Consider the following 14,252-nt stretch of genomic DNA (forward strand, 5'->3'; position numbering starts at 1 on the left):
AGGAGAGGCCCTTCGCGCATGCGCAGTAGCACATGTGCGTGAGCGAGGGGGCCGGCATTTTCCCTCCTATTCCTCCTCCTCCGCCGCCGCCATGCCGAAGCTGAGCAAAGAGGCCAAGCAGCGCCTACAGAACGTCTTCAAAGGCGCCCAGTTCACCATCCGGTGGGGCTTCATTCCGGTCGTGCTCTATCTAGGTCAGTACCGGACGGGGACTGAAGTTGTGAGGGGAATAGCATAGTCTCTGTATCGGAACGCTTGTGATAGAGCAAGGGGAGGGGTGCGATCTCGTGGCGGTGTCACGTGACCCCTCTTTACTCCCCTCCCCCGGGCGCGCGCGTGCGTACGTGCGTGACGTCAAGCCCACCAAGCAGTTCCAGGAAGATGTCTCGGGGTTGCCGGGGGTTTCCTTCAGTCTATGCCACGGAGACTCGGCGCAGTCAGGCGGGCGAAGTTTGGGGTCTTTTCCAAGTACATTGGCCATTCTTCACTGGTCCCGGACGTCATTTCCCCAGTTCTTGAGCAGTCATTCATTCATCCACCTTCCATCCCATCCTTTCTATTTGGGGCTTCCAGGAAACGAAATCCAAAACATGGTGGAGATAACCATTTTAGGTGCATCTGCACAGTAGCTTTAACGCGGGTTGACACCACTTTTAGCTGCTATGGATTCCTGGTTATAATTTAACAAGGCCTTTATCCTGGGCACCGCCATTGAAGGGAGATAAATACAGTAGAGTCTCACTTATCCAACATAAACGGGCCGGCAGAATGTTGGATAAGCGAATATGTTGGATAATAAGGAGGCAATAAGGAAAAGCCTATTAAACATCAAATTAGGTTATGGTTTTACAAATTAAGCACCAAAACATCATGTTATACAACAAATTTGACAGAAAAAGTAGTTCAATATGCAGTAATGCTATGTAGTAATTACTGTATTTACGAATTTAGCACCAAAATATCACGATGTTTTGAAAACATTGACTACAAAAATGTGTTGGATAATCCAGAATGTTGGATAAGCGAGTGTTGGATAAGTGAGACTCTACTGTAATAATAATAATAATAATAATAATAAGTTTATTTGTATTCTGCCTCCATCTCCCCCAAAAGGAACTCCGGGCGGCTCACAGAAATATCAGATACAAAAACAATTACAATATACAATACATCAACAAACAATAACATGCACCAGTAATAGCATTTACACATTAACCAGAAAATTAAAAAACACTTATTAAAACATAGAATTAAAAACAGTGAGGCTGTAATAGTAGATCAGCAAAGTGCACAGTATAAGTTGCGAATTAAAATTTAAATAAAGTGCTAAAGATATTGACAGCAGAAGATAGGAGCAGAATTCAAAGTGATCTTAACAGATTAGAGTGATGGGCAGAAACTTCACAAAATGAAGTTCAACAGGGACAAATGCAAGATACTCCACTTAGGCAGAAAAAATGAAATGCAAAGATACAGAATGGGGGACAGCTGGCTCGACAGCAGTACTAGTAAAAAAGATCTTGGAGTCCTCCTGGACAACAAGTTAAACATGAGCTTACAATGTGATGGGATTTTGGCCTGCATCAATAGGAATCTAGTGTCTAGATCCAGGGAAGTCATGCTACCCCTCTATTCTGCCTTTGTCAGACCATACCTAGAATACTGTGTCAAATTCTGAGCGCCTCAGTTGAAGGGAGATGTTGACAAGTATGTGTTTCCCTTTAAAAAAAATTCCTAGAAATTCCAGTGGGTCCCAAGTCAGGACTCAAGCTAAATGAATTCAGACAATGAATCCATGGAGTCTTTATAAAACTTATGTAGATCAATGAATGAGATTCTGCTTGCAGAGAATCATGAGGATGCAAGAGAGTGTTCAGAATTAGTGTCATCTTTTTGAAATGGCACAGCATAGTCTATCCTCTCAACATCCCCTTGGCATAAAGCTTCTACACCAGGCAGGTGTAATAATAGTAATACTTCTTACTCGCCTCTCCTCATGGCTCAAGGCGGGTTACAAAACAGTACATAAGCACAGCAAAAACACTACAAATGCGCACACTAAAATATACCTCCATAAAAGTTACACACCAAAATGTATCTACAAAATACATACTAAAATAGACAAAGCAGAGATCAAACAAAGGGCACTTAAAATTCATGTTTAAAGACTGTTTAAAATTCATGTAGGTGACGGTTGTAAGCATTGTCGTATTTGACAGTTGCGTAAACTTTTGTAAGAATTCTATAATGACTCTTCCCTTCCCCTCATTAAACTGCTATTCGTATCAGTCTTGGCTGCAGTTGGTGTTGATAGGGCCTTTTGTCATCATTCTCATAATTACATTAGTATTCAATTTGCATGGTTGATCAGTTATTCATCATATGATGGTGTGAGCCCTCCATGTTCAGGATACAACTTCTCCTTTTTTTACCACACAGTATCCCTAACTAGATTCTCTTACTCAAGGTGCATTGAGAAGTTTCTTTGGAGAAGATTCTGGCTATTGTATGAATGGGGAGAAATCTAGTCAACTAGCTGCTCAAGGGCCATAGTAGCATAGTGGGTTAAACTGCTGAGCTGCAGAACTTGCTGATCGGAAGGTGGGAAAGGTTCAGATCCACAGAACGGGGTGAGCTCTTGTTGTTAGCCCCAGCTTCTGCCAACCCAGAAGTTCAAAAACATGCAAATATGAGTAGATCAATAGATACCCCTCTGGCGGGAAGATAACCGCTCCATGCAGTCATGCCGGCCAAATGACCTAGGAGATGTTTACTGACAATGCCGGCTCTTCGGCTTAGAAATGGAGATGAGCACCAACTCCCAGAGTTGGACTCGACTAGACTTAATGTCAAGGGAAACCTTTATCATAGCTGCTCAGGGTTTGGAGAGTTAGCTTTGAAAATTATGGCAAGCATGTTGAATGTTAGAGATTTGAAAATGAAATTAAGGGGAAATACAGTAAGATATTATATGGAAAGAATTTGTTGGAATATAGTGAGATTATTCTCAATGATCTGTAACCCCATTCCATTCCGAAACCTCCTTTTTTCTTCTTTGCTATTCCCAGCTATTCTGCAGAAATATCCACTTTCTGATGACCTCTTAAAGAAATCATGCAGTCTGCCTCTTTTACATTTCCTTCAATTCAAATATATCTTTGCCTGATCCAGCAAGGCTTTTGCTTTTGCTAATGTGACAGAGGGAGATCCATCTCCTAACTACCATATTTCACAATAGCATATTCCTAAGAAAGTTAGAGGAAACATACAAATTAATAACTTATCAAGTTAATGTCATGTTCTTGTTCTGTTTACGCATATTTGGTTGGCCATTGTGTTAGCCAGACTTTTGATTTGATCCAGATGGTTCCTGTCCTCTTATCCTATGTATCAGTAACTGGAAAGGTCATTTGTAATGGGAAGTATTCATTGACAAAAGTGACACTTGGAAGCCATGATTGCACATGTCTGCAAATTCTTCTACAAAGCTCGCTGTTTGATAGCCTAAAACAAGGTTTCTCAACCAGAATTCCCTGGAACCTGGGGGAGTATTTACAGTCTATTAGCGATTGTGAATATTCACCTTGCCCTCATCTCAAAATTTCTTCTTGGACTAGATACTTGGTGATCCCTGGGTAGAGCAGTAGATGTATTGTTCTGAAAGTTCACTGTGATAGGCATGACCACCAGGCTATCAAAATTTAACAGTAGCAGTTGTAAAAAGAAAAGAAAAATAAACAAGTATACCAAGAAGATTGCACATTAAACTCTGATTTACCGGTAATCTTCTCCTTCTCTGCCAAAACCCTATTCAGTTATTTCCCTAGTTTACTGTTTTACCAGTATTACAGATTTTCTATATCTACATTTCCTATATCTATATTTCCCTTATTGACCTTCTATCAGAGACAAGCCTCAGTTTTGTATTCTTTCTCCCCTGAACTGTGGTTGGGCGGAATCAGCCAGGCTTGCCCAGATTAGAGTTAAAGTTACTCTGCGATGGCCATTTTGCCTAAGATGTTCCGCAAATAAAAATGCAGGAAAATCTCTGACCAGCAATGAGTTGTTATTCAAGTGTTTTAGTCCCTAATTTTCCTACCTACTCAGTTATAGCTGCAACTTGATCATATGCATGTTTCTTTAGATGTTACTCTTTTGGAAGTCAGTGGTACTGTCAGATACAGTACCATGATTCAAGTAATATAAAAATAATAAAAATGTGCAGATATTTAATAAAAATAATAAAAATGTGCAGATATTTCCCACATGCCAGATGTTAGAATCTGCCATCCTTTATTCTCTTGAGAGGACACATCCTACTTTTTAATCTATTTTTTAAAAAATCAAAAGGTAACAAGGTTTAAATAGACTTTCCATTTTCTTTCCAAGGCTGTATGTTGCAGAAAGGAGGACAGACAGTTCTTTGTCTGAGATATTGCAAGGGTCAGATTTATATCCAAATTTGACATGTGCTTGTCCATAGTTGGTAAATAGCTGGTGGGTGTTGTGGGAGAGGAAGAACTCAAACTGAATGAAGTAGTGGCTATGAAGGTTAATTGCATGGCTGATTTAAATACATGATAGTATGGGTTTTACTTTACTAAGTTATGTATTTTATAGACACCTGGAATTTCAAGTTATGTATTTTTGTCATAAAAGATGAACATGACTAAAATGGCTTATTGTTGAAATCAATTTGTCAGTTTTGAGTAATAGGAGGTTTACTGGGGGTACATAATAGTTGTCAGGATGTTCTTTATTGGGATTTCCCCAATCTTCCTAATTTTGTTGAGTATACTTCTGTTCCCCCAAATGTTCATGTGACTACAGTTATTAATTCTATTCTCTATATATGACTTCTCTTGGTATTTTATTGTGAACAAGGAACATTGTGATTTCAGTGGTTAAAATGTGTATGACTACTTCTTTGTGCTTCATTGTGAACATGGGAAGTATACCTTGAGAATGTCTCAACTGTGACATTGTGATGTGAAATTATCCTATAGAGCAGACATTCTTAACTTTTACTGCAACATATTTCAAATACAGGCAGTCCTCAAGTTACAAACAAGATAGGTTATGCAGATTTGTTCTTCAGTTGAATTTGTATGTAAGTTGAAATACGGACATTTTAAGTATAAATCCAGATATATATCTATATATATATAGAAGAGTGATGGCATCACGGCGACCCACAAAACAACAAAACTACAGGCCCCCCAACCTCGAAATTTGACAACACAACCCATCATCCACGCCTCTAGGTTGATACAACAAAAAGAAAAGAAAAATAAAGTCCTAATTAGAGAGAGAGGAATAATTGCTTTTATCCAATTGCTGCCAGTTAGAAGGCTAAGCTCCTCCAACTTGGTCTCCTAGCAACCCAATAAAAAATAATAAAAAACACTAAAAAAATTAATACAATAAAATACTATAATAACAGAAAATAACTAAAAATAATACAAGAAAATAATAAAATATAATAAATAAAAATATAACTTATAATAAAATTAATTAAAAAATGCAAATAACATCAAATAAAAATTACACAACAATTTTTAACCAATACCACCACCACTTTGCCACAGCAACGCATGGCCGGGCACACCTAGTATATATATATAGAGAGAGAGAAAGCGAGAGCAAGAGCGCTTTGGATAGCATAGGGAATGGTTAACATCCTCATGGTGTTTGTTTTGCTGTCTGTGCCTCTGTTCAGAAGAATTCACCTCACTTTCTGTCCCTGTGATAATTGAATTTTGAAAAATTGGCTCGTTGTGGAAACAAGGATTGGTGATAAAGCTTCAGTGGAGACACTTTTTCCCCATGATAACTCTTTCCAGAGTGAATTTCCCTTCTGAGGGGTAGATTTCTCTCCCTTCCTGTTGTCTCATCCATGTTCTCAACTATGAGTTGTTCATAAGTTGGCTGTTTATAACTTGGGGACTTCCTTTATATTTTGTTGTTGTGGACAATCAAGACTTAACTCAAGATTTAAAACCATTCAATAAAACAAAATTCAGGAAAGTTACATATCTGGACTTTAATTACCAGCATCCCCTAAGTCAGTTGTGCTGGAGGATACTGGGAATTGCAGTTTCCTAGCATTTGTTTTTTGTCTTTTTTGAGACAGAAAGACCTGCACTTGATCTCAAACTCGGAAGTGATGCTGAGGTGTTGGGTAGCATTGTCCTCCTACAGTCATCAGAGTTGATGTTGGCTACCTTAATATGTGCTCCATTGATTTTTTTTATCGTGTCAGAAGCAACTTGAGAACATACTGCAAGTTGCTTCTGATGTGAGAGAATTGGCCATCTACAGAGACGTTGCCCAGGGTAAGCCTGGATATGTTACCATCCTGCTGGGAGGCTTCTCTCATGTCCCCGCAAGCTAGAGCTGACAGACGGGAGCTCACCTCATCTTGTGGATTCGAACCGGCAACCTTCATGTCAGCAACCCAACCTTAAGGTCACCAGTCCAACCAGCACAAGGATTTAACCCATTGCACCACTGTGCTCCATTGATGATGCTCATTCTAGTGATGATTTCACTTCATCGGCTCTATTAGACCTTATCAACTGCTTAATACGTTTTACCATGGTGTAAAATATCTTTTTTCTCTTCAGTAATGCCCCTCGCCATAGAAACCTTTTTGTAAATTTGAGGTCTGGTTGCCTTCCTTTTTTCTGAGCAATATTTCTGAAATGCATATATTATTCAGCAAAAAAATAAGTAATATTTTCATTGTATTATTAAAATGCTCATTATAATTTACATGATTTTGTATTGTTTTAACCAGGTTTTAAGAGGGGCGCAGATCCTGGAATGCCCGAGCCAACCTTTTTGAGGTATGTGTTCAATTGTTAATAGTTCTTTAACAATGATGACTGCTCAAGGAAACAATGTTATTTTGTGAATTGTTTGGAGAGGTGACAGTTTGAGTCTTAGGCTATAGACTTCAAAGCAGGGGAATCCGGTCTGTCAGATGTTGTTGAACTGTACTGCCATTCAGCCATGGTCAGCATGGTCAGTGGTGAGGAATGATGTAAGTAGAAGTTCATCAAAATCTGGAAGGCTAAATGCCTTGGTCGCCTGTGAATATGTTTAGTTGGATATGCCTTTAATATACCTGATTATTTGGAAGTAAGTTCCATTGAGCTCCAGACTTGTTTCCCAGGAGATAATTGTGAAATCATGCCCTAGAAGATGTAAATTGCAGTGTTAAAATTCCAGTAGTCCCCTCAGGTAAGGTGTAGGACATTGTGGTTTATACTGGATGTAGGCAAAGTATATTCCTCCCAGTGTTGTTAGATTGGAACTCCCAGCATTCATAATCATTGTCTGTGTTGGCTAGGCTTGCTCAAAACTGCAGTCCGCTAATACCTGCAGGGTTATACCTTGCTTATCACTGGTTCAGAAATCTAATTTATTAGGTTGTAATTTGGATATATACAGAAAATGGAAATTTTCTTGCTTTCTTGTTGCCTGATGGTACTGACAAGGATTTGATCACATGCACAATATAGAAGTTTAAATTTTAATGAGTGAATGAGGTAGACATCAAGAACTTAGAAAAACGTTCCTTGGGACCGCTTCCATTCTTGGAAATGAAAGTTACCAATGGATGTGACAGTTATTAAGCTGATACCTTGCTTGAAGTTCACTTTTGCAAACAAAAGATATCTCCTTTATTTTAAAATTCTTTAAGCAATGCAACAAACCATTGAAGCTTTTCATTAATTTTTATTTGCATTTGTCACCAATCACATTTTATTATATGAATACTTTCGCCTGATGGCATTTTGTTGTATGAATACTCCCGAGATCTGGCAGTTTGCATTAAATGTTACCTTTCATTATTCTACATCCTTTCTGTTGTCTGACAGGCATTTTGTGTTCTGTAATTAAAGTGTCATGTTACATCGCATTGCCTTTTTTTAATTGCATGTGATTAATTTATTCAATTTTATATCTTGTCACATGCCTGTATGTTTTTGCTTATATAAATTTACTTTTCCCAAGTGTGAAGTCATACTGTGCATATTAATTATATTAACAGCACAGTAGGGCTTAATTCCAGAAAAATGTATAAGATTTGTAATTTTAGACAATTACATGAAAGCCGAATTTTTTCTGTAGTTGCATGAAAATTAGGTCTATTTTCACACATACATATATGCATAAACACATACATAACATACATTGGTAAAAATCTGAAGGTTCTTTCTTAATTTAAATGTATACTAATCTTAGTCATAACAACTGCTGGGTTTCCATGTCTGATCAGAGATTCAAATTCTGATCGCCAGGGTCAGTTCAAGGCTCAGACCACTATACCATGCTGGTTCCCTTTTCATATTTCTCTAAGGCTTTAGGATATCTGAAATTGCATTTAGTTGAAGGAGAGAGATATAAATTTGATTTTTAGATTTTGTGGTGATATTTGACTAACCAGAAAGGAACTGGGAATTGTCACTGTGATCCTGAGCTTTTGATACTATTGTGGGACTTAATTCCTGTTGTATTCATAAGATATTGTGGAATGTGAAGTTCCCCCAAGATTGATGCACTGTTAGTATTTTAGTAGTATAGAGAACATATTAAAACTCAGGCAAAGAGGCTGTGGGCCTCAGGATGTAATAGAACTTCAGCCTTCATTAACTTAGCCAGCATAGCCAGTGGTGACGGATACTTGGAATTACAGCATAAGAATGACTGGAAGCCTATACTGATTTTAAACCATGGTAGTACTTAAATGCATAGCACTGTTAATGACCTATGCTCTAATGGTTTTTTTTTTTTACTGTACTGCTGCTTCCTACAGTAGAGACGTTGCTAATAATATTCTTCTTCTTTTCTTCTTCCTTAACCACATTTTTTTAGTCTGCTGTGGGGCTGAATAAATTAACCAAAACATGTGGAAGCGGCTGTTGAAGATGTGTACATTCCGGAGGCTGGAAAGGAGACGTGTTATGATACTGTGCTACTGGCCAGTTGTTTCCTGACTGTATAGAATGTATTTAACAATACAGTGAAAATTCTGTCAATCTAATTTATTTACTACAATGACTTTTATTTGAATAAATATTTAGTCTGAAATCTTTGAGTGAATAAGAACATATTTTTTTCCAAGTTGTGACATGGTATCTCCTGCCCTATGTTTCTAGACTGAGGGATTTGATTATTTCAGCCAATAGGGGCTGTATGTACTGTTCAGATTTCATTTCAGTCACGAGGTTGGCAGGATCTTATCTTTGAAAACTCTGAAGTAAAAAACTAAATCGCCATAAAATCATAATTTGGGCTTAATTTATTTATTTATTTATTTACAGTATTTATATTAATGTTGCTACTTCCCTCAAGATCCATGAACCATTATTAAATTATTGTTATCTCAGATGTCTTTGAGTTAGTTTAATAAGAAATATAGAATGGAACACTATCTCAAAGCTGAATAAGTACTGAAATCTGATCTCATAAATAGGCTGTTGATAGCAGGCATTTCTGAGGGATTGACCTCCATGCTAAGAGGACTAGGGAAACCAGGTGAGGCATTGAAAGGAAGGTCTCCTTCAGGAGCCTGGAGGGAAAAGAGTCTGTATAGAAATGGGTCGTCCTCAATTCATTGAATACTGAGCCTTTGGGTAACATTTTGGTCCATGGGAGAAGGAAAGCTTTTTGCTTCTGATTACATAGCCCAACAAAAACAAAATTTCTTGATGTCTTGGGTTTTAGGCCTATTTCTTGGGTTATTTGGGACACTGATTCAGAAAATTGCAGACAGCATCAGCTCTACTTTCTTAGATATGGTTATGATCTTTTATGGGCGAGGAGATGGTAACTGGTAGATGGCATATGTTCTGTATCTCAAAAACTAGAGCTGATAGGGGAAAACTGGGGCCATTTTTTAAATCAGGAGGTCAAATATACTCACAAACAGTTCTAACATTTGAGGCACCAAAATGTGCATTGACTAGTGTTATCAATTGCTGTTTCACCAAGAGGTCCCGTTTCTGTGCAAACCAGCCTATAAAAACACAGTGCTCTAAGATTTGGAATTAGCTGCTCGGGCTTCCTGTTGGTCACCAAGTCTATTTCTATGGTAACAGTTAACAAAAAGCCAAGAGTTAGAAGTCCAGCTGAGGAAAATAAATAGGACTTGCTGTCTCTCCTGAAATAGCTCCTTTCTTCTGCAATGGGGTCATGAAAAAGAAAGTGCATATCTGTTAGACCCTTCCTCTGCTTCATTTCTTGCAGCAGTCTTGAAGCTGGTGCAGGAACCAGGCTTTCTTGCTGTCATATGGTGAATTCCCTCATGGATGGGGGTTGGGTGTCCAAACTGGACAGTGTTGGGCATGTTCATTTAGAAATCTGTACAAGTAGCTTTGTGGTCATGCTAGCCATAGCCCATCCCCTGCAGGGAATGCTTTCAACAAAATGTATATCTTCCAACAGTTTCAAGCGGCTCTTGGCCTCCTGTCTATATAGTGCAAGGATCTGGTAGCATTTAGTACCTCTTCCTTCTATCTGCCATCATACTTAAAACATTTAATGCTCCTCTGGTGATATGTCTGCATTTGTGCTGCCTTAAATAAACAGGAATAAGTTAATTGATTATTAAATCACACATGCTAAGAGTAGCTTCCCAATTTGGACATAGTAATGCAGCGGCTTCTTGGATTAGATTGGTTTTTTAGGACAAAGTGAGCAAGCTTTTTGTCCTTCAGGGTTTCCTGATAAACCAGTCAAGAAACATTATAGAATGGGTGCCTTCCAGTTGTCACCATTATGATGTCTGAGTTATATAGGATTTGGAAACAGTTTGTCACTGCCTTTATGATTTTATTTAGCTGATCAGTATAGCATGCAAACATATTTTGCAGGTTCCAGAAATCATTTGAGGAGGATGGTAGCATTTTCTAAAGCATTCCTAAAATTAGTGCTCCTTTCAGACAACTACAGAGTTGATGCTTAAAAGCATCTTGATCTACTAAAATGACTAATGATCTAAAGCAAGTTTTTGTACTAGAATGGTAGCACGATAACACTATAAGGAACTAAGGACACAATTTTTTAAAAATTAAAATACTTTATTATAAAATAAAATAGATGTACATTCCTTTGGCATATTTTCAAGTTAAATAATCCTTTGAACACCAAAATCAATTAGACAAATACTGTTTTAAATAATTGCAAAACCTATATATATATCAATAAATATATTAAATATTATAAATAGATTGATAGATATCACCTCCATAAAGAGGAATAGGTTCTCAAAGAGAACAATACCCCATTATATAGAAGAAAAGGTTCTTAAAGAGAACAACAATGTCATGTGTTTTACCCCACACATTTTGAGAACTGATGTTCCTGATTTAAAGCAGTCAGATAAAACCTGGCCATTCATGAACGACAAAATGCTCTTGCCGTTTTCTCCAAAAATGAGATAAAATCTTGAAGTATAAGGAACTTGATAACTGTTATATTCCAAGCTTTTTGTTCACGTAGTTTTATTGAAACCATATCCTGAGTGACAGGTGGCAGCATAGTTACAATGTCAGGATTGTTCATCTGTAAAAGAAAGTGGAAGATAGAAATTCATTAGTTATAATGTTCTTGGTTTAAAAAATTGACACATGTATTATACTCATTTACAGGCAAGAGGTGGATAATATTTTCAGATTATAGAGGCATTTGAACTCTACTGTGGTACATTTTCATTTTATCTAGAAATGGCACCTTGTTCTGCTGGTCTGGCACAATTTCACCATTAACCCCCCCCCCCCCCCCCCATATAATCCTACTTTTGGCATTTGGTAGATCCCTGTTCATGAAGAGAATCGCTTTGTAATCCTTCATATATGCCTCTATTCTTTCTCCAGATAGTTAAAAGACGCAGAGTGGTTAATATTGCCTTTGCGTTTTAGTCAACATTTTAAAACTGTGATGCAAAGTGTGGAATCCGAGGGGAGGATTCAGCACCTTGGATTAAAGTTAGGACCAAAACCTTAAGTAGGGCACTTATTCATTAACACAGAAGCTACCACTAAATCCATATATATCCTTTTTTGCCCTACTCCAACAAACACTTCATATTTTGTTTGTTTTTTAAATGACTTGATGGTAGCAAAGATATTTCTTTTCAAACAGGCTTTAAGCTGATTTGTTGACTGAATTAGAGTATTAAATAAAAGTGAGAACATTATTTCTTAATTTTCTTAATTTGTTTTTGATTGATTTGTTTTTATGCTGTAATTATAGATTTCATTTAGTTTACCTGTACTAACAGAACTATTAAAGCAGAACTATAGAACATATATTAAGACCTCTGTAATGATACTAGGTTACCATAGACTTGTGTGGGAGGACCTAGCAATTCCTAGAGCAGTGGTTCTCAACCTGTGGGTCCCCAGATGTTTTGGCCTTCAACTCCCAGAAATCCTAACAGCTGGTAAACTGGCTAGGATTTCTGGGAGTTGTAGGCCAAAATACCTGGGGATCCACAGGTTGAGAACTACTGTTCTAGAGGGAATAGTACTTTAGAAATCTCTAGGTCCTCCAATACAATTCTGTAGTTTGTTGGGACCAGAAATGGGGTTTATTCAGTGGTGGCATGTCTATCTGCAGTTTCATGTAACTGTAGACCATCTGGGAACATATCCCTGGCAGATCTGGGGTTCTTACTACAATTCAGGAAAATAAATGCATAAATTATAACTACCTTTACTATTTGTCAGAAGAATTGCACCAGATGAAATGCAAGTATTGCTTACCATTGATTTCAAGATATCTGCTAGTTGCCGTGTTCTTGGCCACAGAGATCCACTCATTTGTACAGTCTTACTAAAAGCATCATCTATGTATTCCAGGTATGCCTGATAAGCATAAAGGCCACTTGAAAGTCTTCTCAAACATGTCTCCTGAAATGGAAAAAGGAAATAATTATTTTTCTGGAACATTAGTTACATTTTTGGTAATGGGGGAACAATGATTTTACATTTCAAAAGCAATGGGAAGATATGTATTGGTAACAGGTATGTTTTCTAGCTATTTTTTAAAGTTGCTTTGAAAGAGGATTTTTAATATATTATAAAGGCATTTCAATTGTTTTTTTTAAAGTATGGTATCATTTCCTTATTAATCCTAAAGATTTTTTAAAGTTAGCAATGCCAATTTGCAAAATATTGTCAACTCTGCATTCACTGGGATTAGGGGCATATGCCCATATGAAAGTGAAAAACTGAGAATAAAGAAGTTGCAATTTTTTTTTTACTTGAGAGGAATTTCCAGCACAACTCTGATTGAGGTTGCCCACAGAATCATACTGGAGAACCTAGAGATTCCTAGAGAGGCGTTCTCTAGACATCTCTAGGACCTCCAGCACGACCCTCAGGAAGTGTATGATAGAGTCACTCCACAGGACCTAGAGAACAAATCCATAAATAACCAAATCCTTAAACAGTCAAAACAGCAAATTTGAGGGAAAGACTGTTAACATTTCTAACTTAAATGCTGGCTAGAAAGTTACATTCTTCTAATACAAGTAACTACAATCTTCTTGCCTTTTGGAATCCCGTGTAAGAACATCCGTCTTCTGGCGTGATCTTCGGAAGGTGGAGATTATTTTGGACCAGCATTTCCATGCTACCTTTACATGCATTTTGCTCCTTACAGAGCTAGGAAAACAAAACAATAAAAATTCAATTACACCTTTGATCTGGGATCACTTTGGTGTTATGTACTAAACCATTAATATCCATTACTGAGAATGTAAAAGTCTCTGTTCACTATGTAACAAATGATTTTTCCTTCTAATGCTTTCTATTACATCATCACAAAATGAAGAAAATTCACGTTGTTGAACATTTGCTGCAAGAACTGACTCATTCATTGCCCTGTATTTTGAAAACTTTGAGATGCATTTTCACTATACAATCCTTTTTTAAAGTGTTTTTTCTATCTTTTTGCAAAAGGTATTCACGAGTTCTGGTTTCAGTATCAATGTTAATTTGTTTCAGCTCTGACTATGCAAACAGCTTTTAGTAAGGGAGGAATCCCCTCTTCCTCAATCTGGGGTGACATTCTGACTTCTTACTCTTCCACCAAAAGATGATTGGCATTATCTGGCATTGAAGTGCTAGTTGCCCATTTGGAGTGGTAAAGAACTCAACATAAGATTCAGCTGTGTACTTCTGAATAATAAGTATTCATGGAGCCAAGTGACACACATTTATCAAAACTACAACTTC

The 14,252-nt window shown here is 37.4% G+C and overlaps 2 protein-coding genes across 2 annotated transcripts; one reads left to right on the forward strand and one right to left on the reverse strand.

Moving 5' to 3' along the window:
• Window positions 1-16: 16 nt before the first annotated feature.
• tomm7 (translocase of outer mitochondrial membrane 7) lies at window positions 17-9,099 on the forward strand. Its single transcript, XM_008112640.3, has 3 exons — window positions 17-194; window positions 6,800-6,848; window positions 8,884-9,099. Exons 1-3 carry the CDS (start codon window positions 92-94, stop codon window positions 8,897-8,899), a joined length of 168 nt encoding a protein of 55 aa, XP_008110847.1. The 5' UTR covers window positions 17-91; the 3' UTR covers window positions 8,900-9,099.
• Window positions 9,100-11,229: 2,130 nt separating this feature from the next.
• On the reverse strand, window positions 11,230-13,685 carry il6 (interleukin 6; the record flags this gene model as incomplete). Its single annotated transcript, XM_008112700.3, is given in 3 exon segments — window positions 11,230-11,574; window positions 12,777-12,923; window positions 13,566-13,685. Coding segments are annotated over 3 exon segments (435 nt in total), but the record flags the coding sequence as incomplete, so codon positions are not given.
• Window positions 13,686-14,252: the final 567 nt, after the last annotated feature.

The sequence above is a fragment of the Anolis carolinensis genome, chromosome 6, assembly GCF_035594765.1.
Source record: "Anolis carolinensis isolate JA03-04 chromosome 6, rAnoCar3.1.pri, whole genome shotgun sequence".
Taxonomy (NCBI): Eukaryota; Metazoa; Chordata; class Lepidosauria; order Squamata; family Dactyloidae; genus Anolis; species Anolis carolinensis.